At 53.3% G+C, this 20535-nt stretch overlaps 2 protein-coding genes across 4 annotated transcripts; one reads left to right on the top strand and one right to left on the bottom strand.

The window, feature by feature from the left end:
* Positions 1-151: 151 nt before the first annotated feature.
* Cntnap1 (contactin associated protein 1) lies at positions 152-16090 on the bottom strand. Its single transcript, XM_052758311.1, has 24 exons — positions 15896-16090; positions 14907-15008; positions 14626-14819; positions 14052-14199; positions 13769-13972; positions 13193-13377; positions 12584-12727; positions 11432-11693; positions 10409-10558; positions 10030-10201; positions 9448-9554; positions 9207-9326; positions 8666-8869; positions 8339-8495; positions 8126-8253; positions 7635-7820; positions 6936-7157; positions 6402-6641; positions 4216-4569; positions 3948-4075; positions 2561-2654; positions 2132-2377; positions 1965-2012; positions 152-1507 (listed from the first exon to the last, which is right to left on the bottom strand). The coding sequence occupies exons 1-24, from the start codon at positions 15966-15968 to the stop codon at positions 1215-1217; spliced, it is 4161 nt and encodes a 1386-aa protein (XP_052614271.1). The 5' UTR covers positions 15969-16090; the 3' UTR covers positions 152-1214.
* Positions 16091-16260: 170 nt separating this feature from the next.
* On the top strand, positions 16261-20319 carry Ccr10 (C-C motif chemokine receptor 10). 3 transcript variants are annotated; one of them, XM_052758329.1, is made up of 2 exons: positions 16261-16457; positions 17604-20319. In XM_052758329.1, exons 1-2 carry the CDS (start codon positions 16443-16445, stop codon positions 18666-18668), a joined length of 1080 nt encoding a protein of 359 aa, XP_052614289.1. In that variant the 5' UTR covers positions 16261-16442; the 3' UTR covers positions 18669-20319. The 3 variants fall into 3 exon arrangements, with proteins under 3 accessions (XP_052614289.1, XP_052614288.1, XP_052614290.1); XM_052758328.1 differs by lacking the exon at positions 16261-16457 and adding an exon at positions 16464-16918; XM_052758330.1 differs by lacking the exon at positions 16261-16457 and adding an exon at positions 16479-16580.
* The last annotated feature ends 216 nt before the right edge of the window (positions 20320-20535 follow it).

Consider the following 20535-nt stretch of genomic DNA (forward strand, 5'->3'; position numbering starts at 1 on the left):
ATAAGTTTTAAGGACTAGAAATTTCTAAGTGCCCTTAAAAACATTTCATTTCTCATGAATAAAATAAGGATTTAGGGGGAAGCAAAAAAAACAAACTAAACAAAACAAACCACACTGTTTATCCCTTGACCGTCAGCTACCACACACAGACTGGGGCTCTGCCACTCTGCTTTATTGGACCTGCTCAGTTGAGGGACACCGGGCTCTGCCCTGCCTTAGAGTGGAGGCCCAGCAAGCTGGGTGAGTGGCTGGCAGGACTCCTGAGACATCCGGCACAGAAGGAGCTCAGCACAGACTCGGCACAGCACAGGACAGCCCACTGAGTTCTTTTATATAGAAACCGATCATTTAAAAATTAGAATAATATATAGTTTCTCTAGAGAGAGACTTTGCAACAAAAAATATATATAAAGAATATGACCTCCTGGGCAAACACAGCAGCGTCTCTGAGCAGAGGGAAGCGGGCTCCTCATGCATAGGAGGGGGCCAGGCCTGCAGACAGGCACCAAGGCTATTGCATATTCTGGGAAGGGGTGGAAGGTTAGAGGGCTGGCTAGGCAGGGTATCTGCATTGTGTTTTCTACTTGCAGGCGTTTTATGGCTTTGGCTGAAGCACGTGAAGCAGGAAGGTACTAAAGTGCTAAACTGAGGCCTCTTGGTCTCTAAAAACAGAAAGGGGGTGGGGCGAGGTGGGGACAGTGACAAAGTCCTCCCTCCCTCACCCCCAGCCGAGAGGAAGCAGATGGAAGACAGCCGGTCGGCAGGGCAGGTGGGGAGGCTCTGGGTGTGTTTTAGCAGCCTCCTCCCCCCATGCCCTATGCAGTCCTGCAATCCCCCACATCTGTCCCTGCTGCTAATGTACACAGGAAGAGAGGCGATTCATCTCCCCTGCCCTCCATCGATAATCCCTGCCAGCAGCTGGGACAGAGAAGGCTGGAAAGGCCTGTCTGAGCCCCACGGGGCTTCTCTTGTGGGGCAGGCAAACAGCCAGGAGCCTGGGAGAAAGGGATGAGCAGGGCATTGGTTTAGGCAGTGAGGCTCGGCCACTCCCTTTGGTCCCATCTGTAGCTCTGCCCACCAAACTTGGCAAGAGGGGAATCCTCCTGGTGAACAGAGCCTGCTAAGAAGAGCCAAATGTCCCTGGTAGGGGAGGGGAGAGGGAGGAATTGGGGGGACTTAGAGGAGTTGGACTTGGTCCCTGAAGCCCTTAGGACTCATTCAGACCTGGACTCCTCCAAGATCTGGGGGAGGTTCTGATCCCTGGCGCTTAGGCCAGAGGCTGGGGCTGGGGCTGGGGCTGGGGCTGGGGCTGGAACCTGGGTGGGAGCTGGAGTGGGGGCAGGGGCTTGGGCGGGGCCCGAAGGAGGTAGGGGAGTTTTCCTGGCAGGCTGGTAGTCGTGGCTGCCCTTGGGCTCGTTGGTGTGGTAGGAGCCCTTGTAGCGATGATTTTGCAGGTAGAAGAGCACCAGCATTCCCACAAGCCCCAGCAGCAGGAAGGCCACCAAAACTGGATGGAAAAAAAGGAACAACTCAGAGGAGGTCTTCGGGGCACATCCATGCACGCTCAGCCAGAAGCATCATGCACAACTGTGTATAGTAATGGCTGTGTCAGGCCATCCCCGTGTCTAGGTCTGGATTCTTGGCTTATCCCCTGCCCACTTTACTCTTTCCGTATCTCCGGCAGCTTCTCCAGTTTCTCATTTCAGTAGATGATATTACATCACTTTCTTCATCCTGTAACTATGGCTGCATTTTAATATTTCATTTTGATAAAAAAATGTATAGCTGCCTCAAATGTGAAGACGTCTCCACCCAGTTATTAACGGATCACTGTAGCCTGTCTGACCCTTTTTCCTGCCATCTCACGGCTAGCACCGTCACCTCTCAGCCCTGAGGACAGGAGCCAGGAGGGATGCTGACAGCGTGGTCTTGGGAAAGTCAGGTTAATGATCAGTGCTACTCACAGCCTAAGAGTATGGCCACCCATCCGTCGTCATGGTAGTATGGAAAATCTAGACAGGTTTCAGAAAGGGCTGATTAGGAGAGACAGCTCTGTGTTCAGAGCCACTTCCCATCACCGTCACCCCTCCCTCCTTTTGTCCGAGTCTTCTGTGGGCAGGGATTGATTTACCTGGGGGCAGGTACCAGGGATCAAGCTCTGGCGGCACCTCTGAGACAAGGCGTGGCATAGCTCCGCAGTTAGATTCCGACAGTTCTCCCTGAACCCGCATGGCCTCCGCCAGCTCAGCAGTCATAGGGCGGGGGGTTCGGAAATGGGTCTTGAGGGGAGCCACATTGTTGAACCGGACACCAGACAGGCAGCCTGAGAAACCTGGAGTGTTGTACCGCTGGATCTCTGGGTCAATGACTCCTGTCTCTGAGGGAGAGGCAGGCCCAGAAAGAGTGTTTGGGACACCCGGAAGGAAGCCCTGCCCCTCTTCCATCTATCTGATCCATCCCTCATTCCTTTTGCTCACCACCCTCACTGCTGTTCCCACTTCCTCGCTCTATACCCGGGAGCCTCATCCACAACTCTCCTCCACTCACACCAGCAGCTTACCCATCACACGCCCTAGATACAAGGCCTTGGGTGAGTCCAGCTGGCTGTCCACCAGCAGAGAGAACTTCTGTTCTGTCAGCGGGAAGTAGTCCACCTGAGAGAGGAGGGAGGGACGCCCTGGATGGACACAGCCAAGACCATAGAGGAATCCACTCTGCCCAAAGGATCCTTGCTCAAAATGAACAACCCCTGGGCCCAGAGGTAGGGTTTGACACATGGCTCAAACAATCTGATTTTGACCAGACTTTGCAGTTTACGAGTAGTTTGACTTTTTTTTTTTTCTTCTCACATTTTTATTTTTTTTGGGACAGGGTCTTTCTACATAGTCTGGCTGTCCAGGACTCACTATGTAGGCCAGGCTGACTTCAAACCCAGAGGTCCATGCCTGCATGTGCCACTACGTCCAGCTGCACATTTTATTTTATTTTTTTATGGGGTCTGGAGACAATTCATCTGGAGTTCAGATAACAACATGCAGGAGCCATTTCTCTCCCTTTACAGCGTGGATCTCAGGACCAAACGCTGGTTGTCGGGCTTGTGTCTTTACCTCAGCACACCACCCCCCTCTGATACAGTGTAGCGGGGCTCATGTAGCCAGGTGTAACCTTAAACTCCTGATCCTCTTGCCTCAACCTCCAACAGATTGAGATTTCACACCCTGTTTATGCAGTGCTGGGATGGAACCCAGGGCTTCATGCGTGGTAGGCAAGCCCTCTACCAACTAAGCCACGTCCCCAGCTCCTAGAGGTTTTCCTTTGAGAAAAGCACTTTACTTTCTCAGCCTGTTTAATGGTTCATAAAATGGAGAGCTCAGTGGGGCTGGAGAGATGGCTTAGAAGTTAGGAACACTGACTACTCTTCCAGAGAACCCGGGTTCAGTTCCCAGCACCCACATGGCAGCTAACAACTGTCTGTAACCCCAAGATCTGACACCCTCACACAGACAGACATGTAGGCAAAACATTAATGTATGTAAAATAAGGATAATTTTTTTTTTTTTTTTTTTTTTTTTTTTTTTTTTTTGGTTTTTCGAGACAGGGTTTCTCTGTGTAGCTTTGCACCTTTCCTGGAACTCACTTTATAGACCAGGCTGGCCTCGAACTCACAGAGATCCGCTTGCCTCTGCCTCCCGAATGCTGGAATTAAAGGCATGCGCCACCACCGCCCGGCAAGAATAAATAATTTTTTAAAATGGAGCTCAGAATAACTGCCAACCACCGCTACTTCACAGAGCTGACGTAAGGGTCATGACAGGGGATACATGTAAAAAAATCCCTTGTATACTAAACTGTGTTTCAGACATGTAATCATTGGACATTTTCTTGGGTGTGCCACAGCCACGCTCACGAGCCTGCGACTTAACTGGCCCATCCCCTTCCCCCTGTACCTGGATGAAGAGGTTTCGGTAGACCCGAGTGATGTTGACACTGTGGGGCTGGCCATCAGTCACCGGCCGAGTGGTTAGCTGGTACACATAGGGACTGGTGCCCAGCTGGTACCGGAGCTGTAGGGTCCCTGTGGGGTGGGAGGAGGAATGTGGGGTCTTCTCTCAGCTCCCACAACCCCCATCTTCCAAAGGTCTGCATCTTTACATTAGGCAGTCAATAGCCGTGGGAATCTGGACGCCCGGAGGAAGACAGCCATGGAGAACTCACCGTCTTCCTTGATGAGCACAGCCATATAGTCACGTACAAAGGAGCTGACGTAGAGGAGAACTGCAGGAGCAGAGCTGGTGCTAAAACTAAAGGAGACCTCCTCTCCAGTAACATTGTAGACAGGCCCCCGGTACCCTGGCACAGGCCGGCCAGGCCTTGGATAGTCGGGCAGGCGGTACCCAGGGCCATGGTAGCCAGGCACGTAACCAGGGGTGTCATAGCCTGGAATATAGCCAGGCTCATAGCCTGGCACCGGTCGGCTCAGCATGTGGGAGAACTCCTGGGCTGCAGAGCGCAGTGCTGACTGGAGGTTATAGCGCATCCATGTGCCCGTCTCAAAGAATCCACCAATATCTAAAGCAAAGATACCAAGGTAAAGGCTCCAGACATCTTAGTCACAAGTTCAAAGGGTTTTTATGTTACCGACCCATGCACACACTAGTATCTGCCACTATTTACTTTTAGTAGGATTAAAAAATCTAATTCAATTTTGGAGACATTGTCTAACTTTGTAGTCCAAATTTACAATCCTTCTGCCTCAGCCCTTCAAGTGCTGGGATTACAGGCCTGCACCACCCCATCTAGCACTGAACAGAAAAATAATGGTATGAGAAACCTGAAAAATCATCCAGTCTGCATTTTTATAGGCAAGGAAACTTAAGCCTAAAGATGGGCAGTGACAGGCTGGAGAGATGATGGCTCAACAGTCAAGAGCACTGGCTGCTCTTCCAGAGGACCCGGGTTCAATTCCCAGCACCCACATGGAAGCTCACACCTGTCTGTAACTCCAGTTCCAGGGCTTCTGACATCCTCAACACGGAGGCAAAACACCAATGCACACACAATAAAAATAAATTATTTAGAGCCGGGTGGTGGTGGTGGTGCACGCCTTTAATCCCAGCACTCGGGAGGCAGAGGCAGGCGGATCTCTGTGAGTTCGAGGCCAGCCTGGTCTACAGAGCGAGATCCAGGAAAGGCGCAAAACTACAGAGAAACCCTGTCTCAAAAAACCAAAATAAATAAATAAATAAATAAATAAATAAATAAAATAAATTATTAAAAAAAAAAGACGGGTAGTGACTTCCCCAAGGACACACAGTTTATGTGTAGGGCCAAAATTAGAATTGAGATATCCTGACTCCATGCAATTACATGTTATTATTCATATTTCTCTGAATTTCCCTAGAACACCATACTCTGCCCATAATCACCCACCTGCCCCATAGACTACCTTGGGCCAGCCTTTGGGAAAATGTAGTCTGGGTATATTGAATTTCAAGGCTCACATCAGCCAAGAGTCAGCCTGTAGACATGTTTTGGGAATGCAATGATAGTCATGAAACAGCAGGGGGAGGGGAAGGATGCATCGTGAAGCCAAAGTCAATACTAGAGCTAGGAAAAACGTTCAGTTGGTCAAGTGCTGCTGCGCAAGCCTGAGGACATGAATTCGATGCTAGCACCCACACAAAAAGCACACATTTGTAATGCCATGGCTGGAGAGGCAGAAGCAGAGCATCTCTGGAGCTCACTGTCCAGCTAGCCTATCTAATTGGTAAATTCAATGTCCCAGTGACAGACTCTGTTTGAAAACACAAGGTAGATACACCTGAGAAACAACACCTGAGGTTGACCCTGGCCTCCACACATGTGTGCGTGCATCACACACACACACACACACACACACACACACACACACACACACACACGCACATGCACCTCCCCCACACCACACACACACCCACACACCACACACACACACACACCACACACACTCACACCACATACACACCACACACTCATACCACATACACACACACATCACATACACACATACACACACCACACACTCACCACATACACACACACACACACACACCACACACACACCTGCATATACACAAAGTAGATGTGCATGGGGTACGGGAGCAACTTGTGTGATCTTGACAATAGTGTGAAGATGGGAAAGTTATTTGCTTAATGTTGGGGCATCAGATAGCTCTACCATCACTCCTTTTTCCTTTATTCCTCTGGAGTCACCCAGCATCTTCAAATGCCTGGTTGCCCCATTCAAGAGCTCAGAATTCTACTAACAATTCTAGCTTTCCAAGATGCTGACTTGTGTTCCCTCTCACCTCCCATTATGCCTAGGGCTCCATGCCCCGCACCCCATAACCAGCAGCACTGACCATGATTGCAATATGGCCCATCAAAAGCCGTGAGGTCACAGTCACAGGTGTAGTAGCTGTATCGCTCCACACAGCGTCCTCCATGGAAACAGGGGAACCGGGGGTGGGTGCAGTGGCCTGTGCAGTTGGGGAAGGTGCCCTCGGAGGCATTAGCACGGCCCTCCAGGTTCAGAGTCACTCCGTTCAGACGCATGGCCCTCAAGCAACCCACAAAAGGGCGCCTCTTAAGCTCTGCAGATCCTGGTCAGGAATAAATGAAGAGGTTGGGAGATGTGGCTCAAAGGTAGAACATCCCAAGAGCTCTCCCAAAATGACTGCAGAGCCAGAGACAGGATTAAACACTGAGTGGGAAGGGAGGCAAGGGGATTAGGAGGATAGACCAGGATATAAGGGACTGGAGAAGAGAAATGGTCACTTGGCTCACTCTGGGGCAGAGAGGACTGGAGCACGGGCTTCCTGGAAACATGGAGCATGACCAGTGAAAGTGTAGGGATGTCATGGAGGCCCTCTCCCTGCCCCTGGGTTGATGCTCACCAACATAGAGGGGCTGGTCATACTCCAGCCAGATGTAGGTCTGCAGGGGCATGGGCCGTAGCACCCAGGGCCGATGGTCCACTCGCAGCCGGGCCTGCTTCACATTGATTTCAGCCCGGACCAAATGCCATTCATCATCGTTGAACTCAAAGTCATCTGAGTGCACCGTCAGGTTCTCATCCCCATTGCCAATATCAAAGGCAAAGACTACATCCCGGGATGCTGGACAGCACGACAGTGGGTAAGAGGGAAAAGGGGACTCTGACCCCCAAGATCCCTCACAGCATTCTGGCCCAAATCGAGTCTCTCTCCTCACCTAAGGGAAGCCCCTTATATAGTCCTCCACCTTGTCCAGAACCTACGAATAGCTTAAAGCCACATAATCTGTTTCCCAAATTTGCAGATTCCTGGAATCAATTCCCAGCTCACATGCTTAGGCTAGAAGCATAGCTAGTTAAGATGGTTGAGACCTCTAGAGCCTATCTCCTTCACAAGTAAGGGGCCAAGGGCCCACAGAAGCAACGCAAAGTGCTGAGGGGGCCATGGTCACGGAGCCAGATATCAAGGCAGTAAGTCCAGGGTCCGGAGTCACCTCAGATCCGTTCTCTGCCAACTCTCAAAAGGGCTGACGGGCTTGTTCCCTAACAGCCTCCGTCGTCCTCTCCAGCCACCCACCTTCCTCCCAGTCTGCCTACTCACTGTTGAGCTCCACTCGCACGTATGGTCGGCGCCACTGGCAGAAAGGGCCGCCCATGTTCTCTAGAAAAACTCCCGAGGGAGCCGAGGTCCTAAAGTAGAAGGAGACATCGAGGCTGTGGTTGGCACGGATCGGGGGGAAGCGCAGTGCAGCTCCAGTGTGGAAGGAGATGGTGTTCCAGGAATTGCCTGCAAAAACAAAAACAAAAACAAACAAACAAACAAACAAACAAACAAACAGTGAGGAAGGCCTTGTTAAGTCAGAGAGTGGAAGAGTAAAGGAACCTCCGTAGGCAGGAGGCTTGAAGGGCAGAGCGGGGAGAGTTAGTGAGACTGAAGAGGAACTAAGAGTGGAATGAATGAAGGTAAGGGTCAGATCACAGCAGGAGCGCGCGTCTGGTCATGTGACCTAGAGATTCCCCAGTGGGTCAGGTGATCTAGGTTTTGGAAACAGTGAATGCTGGAAGGGTACACCGAAGGAGTCTGCCACTTACGGTCACCATAGCAACGTAGCGGCCTCAGGAAGAACTGGGCTTCAGAACTGGAGCGGTTGGTGTCCCCTACCACTACCTGAGTGACAGGCAGATGGTCCACAAAGGTCAGCAACCCTTTGTCCGTTCTCCTGTGGGAACAGGATGCAGTGACTCAACCCTGCCTCTCAGCTGGCCCCAGAGAGTCCTGAAAACCCCGCCCTCCTGTCCCCTCACCACTGTGGCTGGTCTGCATCACAGTTGCAGTGCAGGGCAGGGTCCACACAGCTCCGGTCCAGCCCACAGGCACAGCGCTGGATCCCAGGCTGAGAGCCTCCCCAGTAGAAGTGCTGCTCCTCATTTCGGCCAATCCAAAAGCTGTAGGGGTAGCCTCCTGGGGAAGACGCCAGGCAGCTTCCAGGCCCCGCCCCTCCAGCAGCCTCTGGGCTCCTCATACCCAGGTGCAAGCCGTCCTGACCTTGCTCGACTCCTCCAGCAGCCCCTCACACCCCACCCAAGGCTCTCCTCCAGCCATGCCTCGCCCTCCCTGCCACCAGGCTCAACCTGCAGTATTGAGCAGCCGGGAATTGTAGCAGGAGAACTCGATCCACTGCTCACAGTGCTGGGAAGCGTTGGCCAGAGCGCTGACTTCCTCCCAGGAGGCATTCCAGTATTGGATGGCCCCCAGAAAGGGCCGCTCCATGCTGGAACCTGTCACCCGAGTTGTCCACAGCCTGTCATGCCGCACAACTGTCCACGCTCGGTTCTCTGGAAGAGAGGGGACAGAGCTTTGGCTGACATGAACATTCTCTGTCTTCCTCCTAACCAACCCATCAACCCTGCCGCCACCTAGAGCCAATAAAAGAAGCCCGACACTTCACTGCAGCCCAGCCTTGGGCTCTCCACCTTGGAGAATGGCAAGAACGGCCAGAAGTGGGAATTTATCTGTAAGGCTACAATACGAAATTTAGGTGTCCCTCTTCCACACCACTGTCCTTTACTCCAACTACAGTTTCATCTTGTCTCCTCCTACCGTTTCCCTGACCCCTGCATCTTCTACAATGCCTAGTCAACCCTCTACCCCCAACCCATCAAAGCCACTTACCTCGGATATCACAATACACTACAAATGGCTTCAGGGGTCCACTGCCATCAGGATCGATGGTGAAGTTTCCAGAATATTTCCCACTGAGCCGATAGGCTTCACAGGATTCTTTATACAAAGCTAGAGGGGGTAACGAGGCGATTGGGGAGCTAGAAGGCTAGGAGAATGGTCATCCAAACCAACTTTAGCGGCTTCCTGATCCCCCGACAACCTTCCCGACTCTCTACACCATCCCGCTTACGCTCATGGCAGGTAACTCCCTTGTAGCCCGTGAGTTCACAGTAGCAGATGAAGTCGTCCCAAGACTGGTAACAGCGTCCGTCATGCTCACACATGTTAGGACTGCATCTAGGGCAGGGGTCAACACCCATGGGGGGAGGCTTGAAAGGCGCTCATCCACGGTTTCCCAGTGCCAGGACCCAGCGGCTCACTTCCCACCTAACTAACTGGGCACAACCCCAGACACAGGGACACGACGAGGTAGTCTACACGGGTCACGTGCTGCCTTCCCTTGTCCCAGAAGGGAAAGTACCCAACCCCTGTCAGACAAAATCTTAGGACTGAAGAGAAACTTTCTTTCAATCCTGGGTACCTGTAACTTTACAGGAAGAAGCAGGAAAGAGGTCAGAGGTCAAGGGAGAATCTGTGTGTGTGTGTGTGTGTGTGTGTGTGTGTGTGTGTGTGTGTGTGTGTGTGTGTGTTGGGGGGGTTGTTGACACAAGGAGAAGGGAGATAATTTTAAAAAGGAAAAGCCGCCCTGACTATATGGAAGTGGGCTTTGGAAGAAGCGTTCCACTTGTTAGGGAGATGACCTTCTAGATACCTGTCTGTGATGCCACATGTATCAAAGAGGACCTCCGCAAAGTAGCCAAGCCTCCGGAACTCCACCAGAGTCAGGTTGACCAGTTGACCATCCACCTTGAGCAGCTCCATACAGCCATGAAAGGCTGTCTGGTTGGAGTGGCAGCCCCATCGACTGGCTGGTTTGGGACAACCTGGAGCAACCACATCTGTAAGGCCCTTCCCAGGAGAGAACTCAGGGACCCTCCCCTGGGAAAATGCCAAAAGGGGGAGCCACACAGAAATGAAGAAAGGATGCTAGAATGCAAATAATGGTCCCAGAGGTGAAACAGGGCTCATCAGAAGTGAGATAGGACCTTCCCACCCAGAGACAGGGCAAAGTTGCCCCCCCCCCCACTTACCGCCAAAAAAGTATGAAGTCCCTGTGCGGATCAGCAGTGGGGATGAGACCCTGACCTCTGCCCCCTCCACATCATCAATACTGATGACTGCATGGTTTTCCTGTGCCACAAAGTTCACCTCGTGCCAGAAGCCATCATTCAGGCGGTACCCTGGACAAGAAAGGAAGATGGGGAGCTGGAGAGATGGCTCAGAGGTTAAGAGCACTGGCTGTTCTTCCAGAGGTCCTGAGTTCAATTCCCAGCAACCACATGGTGGCTCATAGCCATCTATAATGAGATCTGGTGCCCTCTTCTGGCATGCAAGCATACTTGGAGGCAGAATGTTGTATACATAATAAATAAATAATCTTTAAAAATAAATATATAAAATTTTAAAAAAAGAGAGGAGGATGGTGTGAGTGGGTGGAGAAGATTGGTTTGGGGGGTCTTAAAAGATTTTGCATTTTTTATTTAGTGTGCGCCTGCGTGCAGTACCCTGGGAAGCCAGAAGAGGGAGGCGGAGCCCCCAGAGTTGGAGTTACGGGGGTGGGGGGGGGTGTTGTTGGAGAGATGCTCAGTAGCTAAAAGTGTTGTTCTTGCAGAATACCAAAGTTGGGTTCCCAGCCTCCTTGTTGTGTTTTGAGACAGGGTCTCTCTGTAGCTTATGCTGGCCTGGCACTCACTATGTAGTCCTGACTGGCCTCAAACTTGTGGTTTTCCTACCTTGGCCTCCTAGATGCTGGGATTACGGGCATAAATCACCACAAGCCACCAAGCCCAGTGAGATGTTTTTGAGTGGGGATGCAGGAGCCCCACTCTGCTCCCAACAGCAGTCTAAGTACACCCCATTTTTACACTTCTCTCCCTGTACCGCGAACCCCTGATGACTCTCTTTACTGTCCATAAGTTTAGTCACTGACAGAGTGCGCAAAGGTGGAAATAACTGGCAAACATCTCCAGGAATCCCCCAGAACCGGAGAACACCCGTTTCCTCCAGTTTCCACCCTTCTCTAGCCTGCTCGTGCCTCCCAGGGAGCCCCTTACCAGCAGCAAACTGAAGCTTCTTGCGGCCGGTCTGCGCAATGGATACATTGACTTGCCCTTCGCTAAGCATCAGCTCCACGTGACCCAGCCCATCTCCCAAGCGAGAGAAAAGGAGTAGCCCTGTGAGGTCCCAGGTGCGGAAGCGAAAAGAGACCGCTAAGCGGCCACGGCGCGGAAAACCAGGCACTTGGACGAAGTTGTGAGGGCCTCCAAAGTTGATGGGGTGTGGAACCGGATCCAAGCAACGGAAAGCCACATTACCCTAGAAGGGAAAGGATGGGTGCATCAGGACAGGGAGGCCTGGTACTTGCTGTTAATATTCTCACTGGTAAGACCTCCAGCCGTGAACTTTCCATCCCTCGCAAATAGGTCCATGTTTGTGGAAGGGGCCCAAACAAGCCTGCCCTCGGGATTCTGCTCCTTTGCTTGCTTTTTACCACCTATCCCACTATCTGCAAAGCAAAAAATTTTCCCTCTCATAGTGCTAAGGGCAATTTAGCCCAGAGGCTGTGGAGCATGCGCACATGCTCCAGAGTTGACCATAGAGAACAGTTTATCAAAAGACTTCCAGTTTGGGCCTGGAGAGATGATGGCTCAGAGGTTAAGAGCACCAACTGCTCTTCCAGAAGTCCTGAGTTCAATTCCCAGCACCCACATGGTGGCTCACAACCATCTGTAGTGAGGTCTGGCTCCCTCTTCTGTATACATAATAAATAAATAAATCTAAAAAAAAAAAAAAAACGTCCAGTTCAAGTCACTACACTGTCACTTTGGAGTCACATGCTCCTGGTTAAACATCTCCCAGCCTCTGCACCTGATTTCCCTCATCTGCTAACTCATGAGAGGACTGGACCGATTCACAGCTTCTTTCTCACAGAGATCCGCCTGCCTCTGCCTCCTGAATGCTGGGATTAAAGGCGTGCGCCACCACCGGCAGGTTACAGCTTCTTAACTAAGGGGTGAATGGAACTTACATCTCCTCCCAGTCCTTGGTACTCACGCCACCAAAAAAACCCCAACCCCCTAACCAAAAACCACCTGAGAATGTGACTATTGAGAATGGATCTCCTCCCAAACCTCTTTCCTCTCCCTCTCTTAGCTTTGTAAGTGGCTTTAGTGTTTCTGTCTTCCCAGATCCCCCTGCCCACTAGCCTCGAAGGTGATTCGCGAATGGCGCATCACTGCCAGTTCTGCGATGTTGATCCGGTTGTAGATCACGTTTTCTATGCAGCCACGGAAGTTATGCCGGTAGGCCAGGTTCTTACGCGCTGCGCCCACCAGACCCCCGATGAATATCTGTGGGAAGCAGGTGAAAAGAGGTTTCCCTGTGCTTAAGGGAGTGCCTACCTTTCCCGGGTGCATGCACAGTAAGTACCCTTTCCTCGGTACTAGGCCCGGCTTCAGAAAGACTTGGAACACATTTCCCTAGGGTGAGTGCTAAAGCTTGCACTTAGATTTGAGCCTAGTTGGCTGGCTGTAAGCCTTCGGCAGGTCAAATTGTCTGTCTTAGACACTTAAAATGCAGATGGTGACAGGGTCTTTATCAACTGCATAGAATTGTGGGACGAGGCTAGGGGACAATTTTCTACTTGTCTTGATCCCCCCCATCTGGATTTCTAGACCCATCATAGTAGATCTGCAGTGAGGACCAGAACAATGACAAGAAAAGCCTTTCTGGCATGCAGAGGGTGGAATGAGGAGTGGATTCCCCCACACACACTTATCCATTGTCACACCCAAAAGTGGTACCCCATTGGTCACCTCATTGTCCAGATTCAGCCTCTCGAAGTCGCCATTGAGCACAAAGCGATGGACGTAGCCATCCAGGGTGAGATTTGCTTCCCGGCCATATCGGTCCACCCGCACATAGTGCCAGCTCAGGTCGTTAAGGACGCCGCCAGCACTCACCGTGGTGTGACCAGGTCTTGGCTGGATGGGGCTGCTGCCTGAGGGCAGGGCAGGACAGAGTGAGAACTCCAGCAGGCCTTAGCTCCCAAGGCAGCAGCAGCTCCCAACACAGAGTACCCAGTCAAAGCCTGGAGTAGAGAAGTGGCCGTTGACCAGTGTGCAGCTACTTTAACCTCTCTGGGCTTCTTTGGCTATCTGAAAAAATCTGAGTAGGATAGCTGCGTGTATCTCATCACACAGGTGTTATGAAAAGCAAATGAGATACAAAATGATTTTGTGTGTGTTTATGATGCCTTGTTCAAGGTCACACAGTTGGTCAGCCGAATCCAGTTCTCTTGACTTAAAGCCCTCTGTTTTGCTAGCACCAAGCGCTACAGAAGGGGAAGCCCAGGCTTAGGCAGGGCAGCACTCTGGGGTCCCGAAGCTCACCCAGGCTCATGTGCAGCAGCAGGTGCGCCCCCTGCAGTTCAAGCGTCACGTAATCCCCCTGGGCACCCTCAGTGTGCAGCAGCAGTCCATCCTTCTCCTCTGTCTTGAAACTAAAAGCGAACACGTCCCAAAGACTTTGGCTGACCCCTCTCGGGAAGCGGTACGAGATGGCATCATCGCCGTCGAAATACAGTATGTCGGACTCTGCGCGAAGGACCGTGGGTGGGCGGGGGACCTGGGAGACCAGGTTCCTTGCCCCCACTCCCGACCTCCACACCCTTACTGTAGGGACAGCCGTAGATGCCCAGCCGCAGGCCGATCTTGCCGCGCGGGTTCCAGGCCAATGGCACGATGCGGATGTAGCGAGCGGTGAAGTGGTAGTGCAGGTCATGGCGTACCACAGCCGACTCATTAACGTTACCGAAGAAGGTCTGCGGGGTGGGGATGGGGGGGTTGGGAAAAGTCGTGACCATGTCTCCACCCTCTTCTTCCCTCGCGGTGATGGCTTTCAAACCTTGCCAATCTTGACTGGAGCGGGAACGGGAGTTCACTCCACCTCCCCTACCTCCACGATTGTACACGGACTAATTTCCCTGGTCTAGAGTGTCCTATTATTTTTTTTTTCCAAAGCGAAAATCTAATGCCACCACCTGCAGGAAGCTCTCCTAGGTTTTACCCTAAAATATGTTAAAGCTTATAATTGGCGAGAAACAGTCTGAGCTGGACTGGATCCCAAGAGTAGTTTTCCTCACCTGTGCCTCATGCTGTTCCCTCCCCTTCCCTTCAGGCTAGTGCCCAGCCCGGGGCCCAGAGCAGGGGAGGCTCCCCAAGTGTGTGCGCCTGGGCACCGAGAGTACCGCGTTGTGCCCTTGTTGGTAGAACGGTGTCCAGCTGTCCACACGGTCCCCGTAGAGCAGCATATAACGCGTGACCCAATCCCAAGAATTAAAAGCTCCCTGTGTGGCCACAGCCCGGATCCGATGCTTCTTCATTAAGTCTATCTGGAGCCAGGGATTCGGGTCCCCAATCCGGGGCGACCATCCACTGATGCCTGCAGAAAGGGCAAGGGCTTTTACCACCCACTCTCTTCTCTCAGCTCTCTGGAGTCCTCCTCCCGCCCCTGGTTGGGCAAGCTCACCGTGCAGCCGGGCAAAGCGGGCTGTGGTAAAGAGCCCATAGTAGGAGGAGGCGCCCAGGGACCGCGCATAGAGAGGCCCCACCAGCTCCTCATTGCAGCCATCTGTGTGTGGGGAGGACGGCGAGCTTGTTAGTATGGCCCCTCTTCTCAACGTGGTCCCTCTTAGCAGTTGAAGCTCCTCTTCACTGCCCCCTAGTGGCAGACTCAGCCCTACCTTAAAGGTGTGCCCTCAACCCAGGCTTCAGCAACAGCTGCTCCGGCAGCGGAGCTTGCCTTCTCCTCCTAGGGGTAACTCTTTGCCTCAATCTACAGATCCAAAGCCGGATCCTCCCTTCCCCTTTCTGCCCTGGCTCAGTACTCCTCTAAACACAATCCCCAAACTTCACCGTATTTAAGAACCTAAATGGGCCCCAGAACACCAAATTAACCCCAGCCTTACCATCAATTCCATTCATCAGCCCTCCCCCACCAAAACATGCACCAATCCCCAAATAAGGCTTTGCTCCCAATCCAGCCACTTCCCGATCCCGGTCTTAGCATCATCCTTGGCCTTAGTCAGGGTCACCAACTCCTGTTTGTATTCTAGCCATAAAACCCAGCCCCAGCCACAAACCCTACCTAGTGCCTGGGTCAGCTCCAAATACCAGCCCAGCCCCTCAGGGGAAAACCTCAACTCTAGCCTGGGTCACCAGTAGCGCACTTATAGCCAACCCTAACCTCAAACCCAGGCACTGGCTGCCGCTTGGATTAACAGCTCCAAATCCCCTGGGCTGACTGGTTCCTCGGCTCAGAGCCCAGCCCCAGCCCTGGGCGCGCGCGCAGCAGTCTCGGAGCTGCATTGCGGAGCGCTGGGGGAGAGGCAGGAAAAGATGGAGCGAGCCGGCGCCAGAGGACCGGCGACCACCCAGCCGCAATGCGGCGCGGGACTCGCCCTGCAAGCTCTGGACCCCTGCACCCAAACCCCACCTGCCTCTGAGACCAGCACTCACAGTAGCCCCAGCCCCGAGCTCCAGGGACCACAGCGGCGAGCAGGATGCTGAAGAGCCGGAGGAGACTCATCATGCAGAGCTGACCAGCCCTGGGTGTCTGCCTTGCTGAGCCCTGCTCCTGCTAGGGCTCCAGTTCTGGCTCAGGCCCCCAGCTTTTCTCCAGGGGTTCGCGGCCGACCGCTGTTTCTTCGTCCTTACCCACCCTTCCCTCTCTCCTAACCCCCCAATCTCTCTCTCTCTCTCTCTCTCTCTCTCTCTCTCTCTCTCTCTCTCTCTCTCTCTCTCTCTCTCTCTCTCTCTCTCTCTCTCTCTCCCTCTCTCTCCTCTCCTCTCCTCTCCTCTCCTCTCCTCTCCTCTCCTCTCCTCTCCTCTCCTCTCTCCTCCCTTTCTCCGCCCCCTTCCCCAGCCTCTCTCTCCTGGCACGCGCGTTTTCCCGGACCCCGCGCAAGCGCGTGCCTCAGCCCTATTTCGAAAGGGCGGGGTAGACAACCTGCCACCGGGAAATACCCCCAAGTAACCCAAGGCTGACAAGGACTGGGGCTGCAGAATGGCAAAAAGAGAAGTGTGTGGTGGTGGGGGGGGGGGAAGACCAGATGGAGTCTAACATTTTCCAGGGGAGGGAAGAGCTTCGAAAAAGGACGCCTAGAGATGGAATGAAGGGCAAATAGAAAGAGGTTTTCTGAAGGTAGATAACGTTCCTGGCTCAGTGCTGGACACCTTCGTAACTGTGAATTCGGCATTTTCATCCTACTCCACCTTGCACATGGAAAGCCCGAGGCTCAGAGAGGAAAACAAATCTCATTCAAGATCGTACAGCCATTCTTTTTCCCATTGGCAGGGATGAGACAGAAAGCAGGCAAGGTGGAATGGAAAAGTTAACCCGCAGACCCTAATCTCCACCCTCCTTCTTGGCCTTTCTCCCCACCCCTTCCTTCCTGCCCCACTAGTTATTTAACTTTGCCCCCTGTGGCTGTACCTGAAACACCCTTGTAGCCAGAGATGGGGACCGAGCCCACAGAGCAGGTGGGAGTTGGGGCAGGGAGGGGAGAGGGTTGCAGAGAGGGTGGGGAAGCGGGGAGGAATGGGTTTCCCCACCTAACACCAGGCCTCTGTCATCCTATGGCTTATGCGGGAGCCTATAAAACTTCCTTAAGACCCTCTGGGTATGCGTGTTTTCAGCATGCCCGCGATGGACCTGGCGGTAGGGTGGGAAGGAGAGAAGAGAAAGGAGACAGAGAGCCTAAGCTTGAAGTCTAGGGTCCAAGGCTGAAGCAAAGCCTGCACCTGACCTTCTTTCCAGAAGAGGGCACTGCGAAGGGAACAGAAGCAGCCAAGATTTATTAATAATACAAATGCTTGGTCTAAGGCGAGCTAGATGTTTCCACTGTCTATTATCGTCCATCTTTTCTACAGTCCTCCCTGCAAACCTTGCCAGGCGGCCTCGGTAGGACTCTAGAATGGGCATAACACATTAAGTAACGGAGGTCCAGAAAGAGCAAGTGGCCGCTCAAGGTCACCCAGGAATCTGGAAGCAGAGCCAGTGCAAGGGAAGCAACTGCCTTCTCAGGGTACCCTAGAAAGAATTTTTTTTTGGTGGGGGTAGGCGTCTATCTTCTCCTGTGTTTGGGCTTCGAGTGAGGAACTCCTGCGTGAACGGGAGTGGTGTAGGAATGTCTTCCATGGTCCCTCCTCTCGTTTGATGTCACAGGTCTCCTGGGAACCCTACTCCGGGTACGATGAAGAGGCTTACTCGGCTGGGCCATTGCCGGAACTCTGTTACAAGGCGGATGTCCAGGCTTTTAGTCGGGCCTTCCAACCCAGTGTCTCCCTGATGGTGGCTGTGCTGGGTCTGGCGGGCAATGGCCTAGTCTTGGCCACCCATCTGGCAGCCCGACGAACTACCCGATCTCCCACCTCCGTCCACCTGCTCCAGTTGGCTCTGGCTGACCTCCTATTGGCCCTGACCTTGCCCTTTGCAGCAGCAGGGGCTCTTCAGGGCTGGAATCTAGGAGGTGCCACCTGCCGAGCCATCTCAGGTCTCTACTCGGCTTCCTTCCACGCAGGCTTCCTCTTCCTAGCCTGTATCAGCGCGGACCGCTATGTGGCCATCGCTCGAGCTCTCCCAGCCGGGCAGCGACCCTCCGCACCCGGCCGTGCGCACTTGGTCTCTGTCTTCGTGTGGCTGTTGTCGCTGCTCCTGGCCCTACCTGCGCTCCTTTTCAGCCGGGACGGGCCGCGGGAAGGCCAACGGCGCTGTCGCCTCATCTTCCCCGAAGGCCTCACGCAGACTGTGAAGGGGGCAAGTGCTGTGGCGCAGGTGGTCCTGGGCTTCGCGCTGCCACTGGGCGTCATGGCAGCCTGTTATGCGCTCCTGGGCCGCACGCTTCTGGCCGCCAGGGGGCCAGAGCGGCGGCGCGCACTGCGCGTTGTGGTGGCCTTGGTGGCCGCCTTTGTGGTGTTGCAACTGCCCTACAGCCTCGCCCTGCTGCTGGATACAGCCGATCTACTGGCAGCCCGCGAGCGGAGCTGCTCCTCCAGCAAGCGCAAGGATCTAGCTCTGCTGGTCACCGGCGGCTTGGCGCTGGTCCGCTGCAGCCTCAATCCGGTGCTTTATGCTTTTTTGGGCCTGCGTTTCCGCCAGGACCTGCGGAGGCTGCTACAGGGTGGGGGATGCAGCCCAAAGCCCAACCCTCGAGGCCGCTGCCCCCGCCGACTCCGCCTTTCTTCCTGCTCCGCTCCCACTGAGACCCACAGTCTCTCTTGGGACAACTAGGGCTGCGATTCCAAAGAAGGGGGAGGGCTAAGGAAACGATCCCAGGGAGGGTAAGTGAGAAAGGGGAGTAAGTGGGGGGACGTTGAGAAAGACTTCAGGACCTAAAGAGAATTGCCTCTGAGCTTAATTAAATTGATACAATGCAAATGAAATGCAACCCAACTACTGTTACTATTTTTGAATCACCAACTTGGGAAACGAGTTGTAGCAGGGCCAAGACAGTGGGTTACACCCCCACCCCCACGCCCCTGCTTGAGCCTGAGTGGGAGGTGTTGGGGGAGGGGGTTGCTGAGTCGGCTAAAGCTTTTGAGTACTGACACTCCCTCTGCCTTCACTCAAGCCTCTGCCAACCGAGGTGAGGTGGGAAAGCTGCCAGGTGAGGAGGGGCGGGGTTCCTTAGGAGTCAGTGTGTAAGAAAGGACTTTCTAACAACCCTAGCGCTATCCAGTAATGGCTGCTTTAGCAAGTACCTAGTTCCCAAGCGTGTGAAATGTGCAGGGTGATGCTGTCCCAAACTGTGTGTGTGTGTGGGTCCGGTCTGGAGGCAGGGATAGGAAGCAAGAGATTCTAGTTTGGGGTGGGTTTTGGACCTCTTCTAAAAGTCCTGCAATGGAAAGAAAAACACTAATTAAAAAGTCCAGTCTGCTGGTGTGTTAGCTGCACTCCAGAGGCTGGGGGAGGGAGGGCCTGGGGGGGGGATCAAGAGCGATATCCTGCCTAAGAAGAAAAGAAAAGGAAAGAAAAAGTTGAGTTACAATTTTTTCACCTAGGATTAAAAACAGGGGGAGGGGGGAGTGCTCAATTTGCAAATTTCCAGAGAGGAGTTATTGGGTATGTAGGGAGTTGAGGGAGGGGGGGTGGTGGTGCTTGTGCGGTTCATTTCCCCTGGGGACCAAGTCAAAGGAAATGCGTGGAGCTTGCCAGGAAAGAGGGAGGTTAGACATCAGAAAGAACTCTCCTGCAGGCCAAGTGTCAAGGATCTTGAAGAGGAAAGGATGTTATGGTTGCGAAGTCTCTAGCCATTTTCTTCCAGTGTGAAAGTACAGACAGGATGGCTTCTAAGGAGACGGTGCACGGATTTCTGGTCTTTGCTTTGCACAATCACAAATACCAGGACTGGCTCACACGAGACAATTCTCCCAGTTTAGTATCCGGTCAGCAAAGCTATACCCGCTGCTCCAGACTGGAGTCTGGGGGCAAAAAGGGCGTGGCGTGCAGGTCCCTAGAGAGGCGTTGGCTTGAAGTCTTCTCTCGGTCCGGCCCAGCCCTGCCCAGCCTGGCTAGTCAGCGATCCTAAAGCCTCAGGCGGTAGAGATTTAAAACTTTGGCCTCTTGGAGCCAGAAGCCAGGGAAGACCGGGAAACTGCACAGATCCTCCGAGGGGCGCACGCTACCCACCGGAGCCGACCTGGAACCCTCCACCAGTGACCGCGGGAATCGCCGCTGAGTCAGCAACGCGCGCGCCCGCTGTCTCCGGCTGTAGCACGGGCCCCGCCCTGGACTCCTAGCGCCCTTGTTAACCCCTTCTTGCTCAGAAATGCAGCATGTTCGCCCTGGGAGGCCTCCGATCTGTTTTCTGAGACTACAGAATTCCCTAGCATGCCTAGCCATTCTTCCCTGAACAAGTTAATACATTGTAAATTCGCTTTTATCTGAGGTCTTTGTCCGAGGCTTCCCGGAGTTCCTTCCTCAGCTTTTTCCCTTCAAAAGTGGGTTGACTAAGATCTAAAACCGGACCCTTTTAACTCCCAAGGATGGAGAGCTGCCTCTGCAGCTGCCTCTGCAGCTGCCTCTGCAGCTAACTCTCCGGTGCAGGCGTGGGACACCTCGCGGTTGTTAAGGCGCTCTACTTTTGCAGGGATTCCAA

Source organism: Peromyscus californicus, unplaced genomic scaffold (assembly GCF_007827085.1).
Source record: "Peromyscus californicus insignis strain IS unplaced genomic scaffold, ASM782708v3 Scaffold_3__1_contigs__length_106647218, whole genome shotgun sequence".
NCBI classification, from domain to species: domain Eukaryota; kingdom Metazoa; phylum Chordata; class Mammalia; order Rodentia; family Cricetidae; genus Peromyscus; species Peromyscus californicus.

Coding starts and splice junctions, on each gene's coding strand:
- Cntnap1 (XM_052758311.1), bottom strand. CDS start 15,968: ATGATGAGTCTCCTCCGGCTCTTCAGCATCCTGCTCGCCGCTGTGGTC. Junction 8,496..8,665: donor CCGGCTGCTCAATACTGCAG/GTTGAGCCTGGT, acceptor CGTCTTCCCCAG/GAGGCTACCCCTACAGCTTT. Junction 7,821..8,125: donor GCTACGTTGCTATGGTGACC/GTAAGTGGCAGA, acceptor TTGTTTTTGCAG/GCAATTCCTGGAACACCATC.
- Ccr10 (XM_052758328.1), top strand. CDS start 16,895: ATGGGGACCGAGCCCACAGAGCAG. Junction 16,919..17,603: donor GGACCGAGCCCACAGAGCAG/GTGGGAGTTGGG, acceptor TTGATGTCACAG/GTCTCCTGGGAACCCTACTC.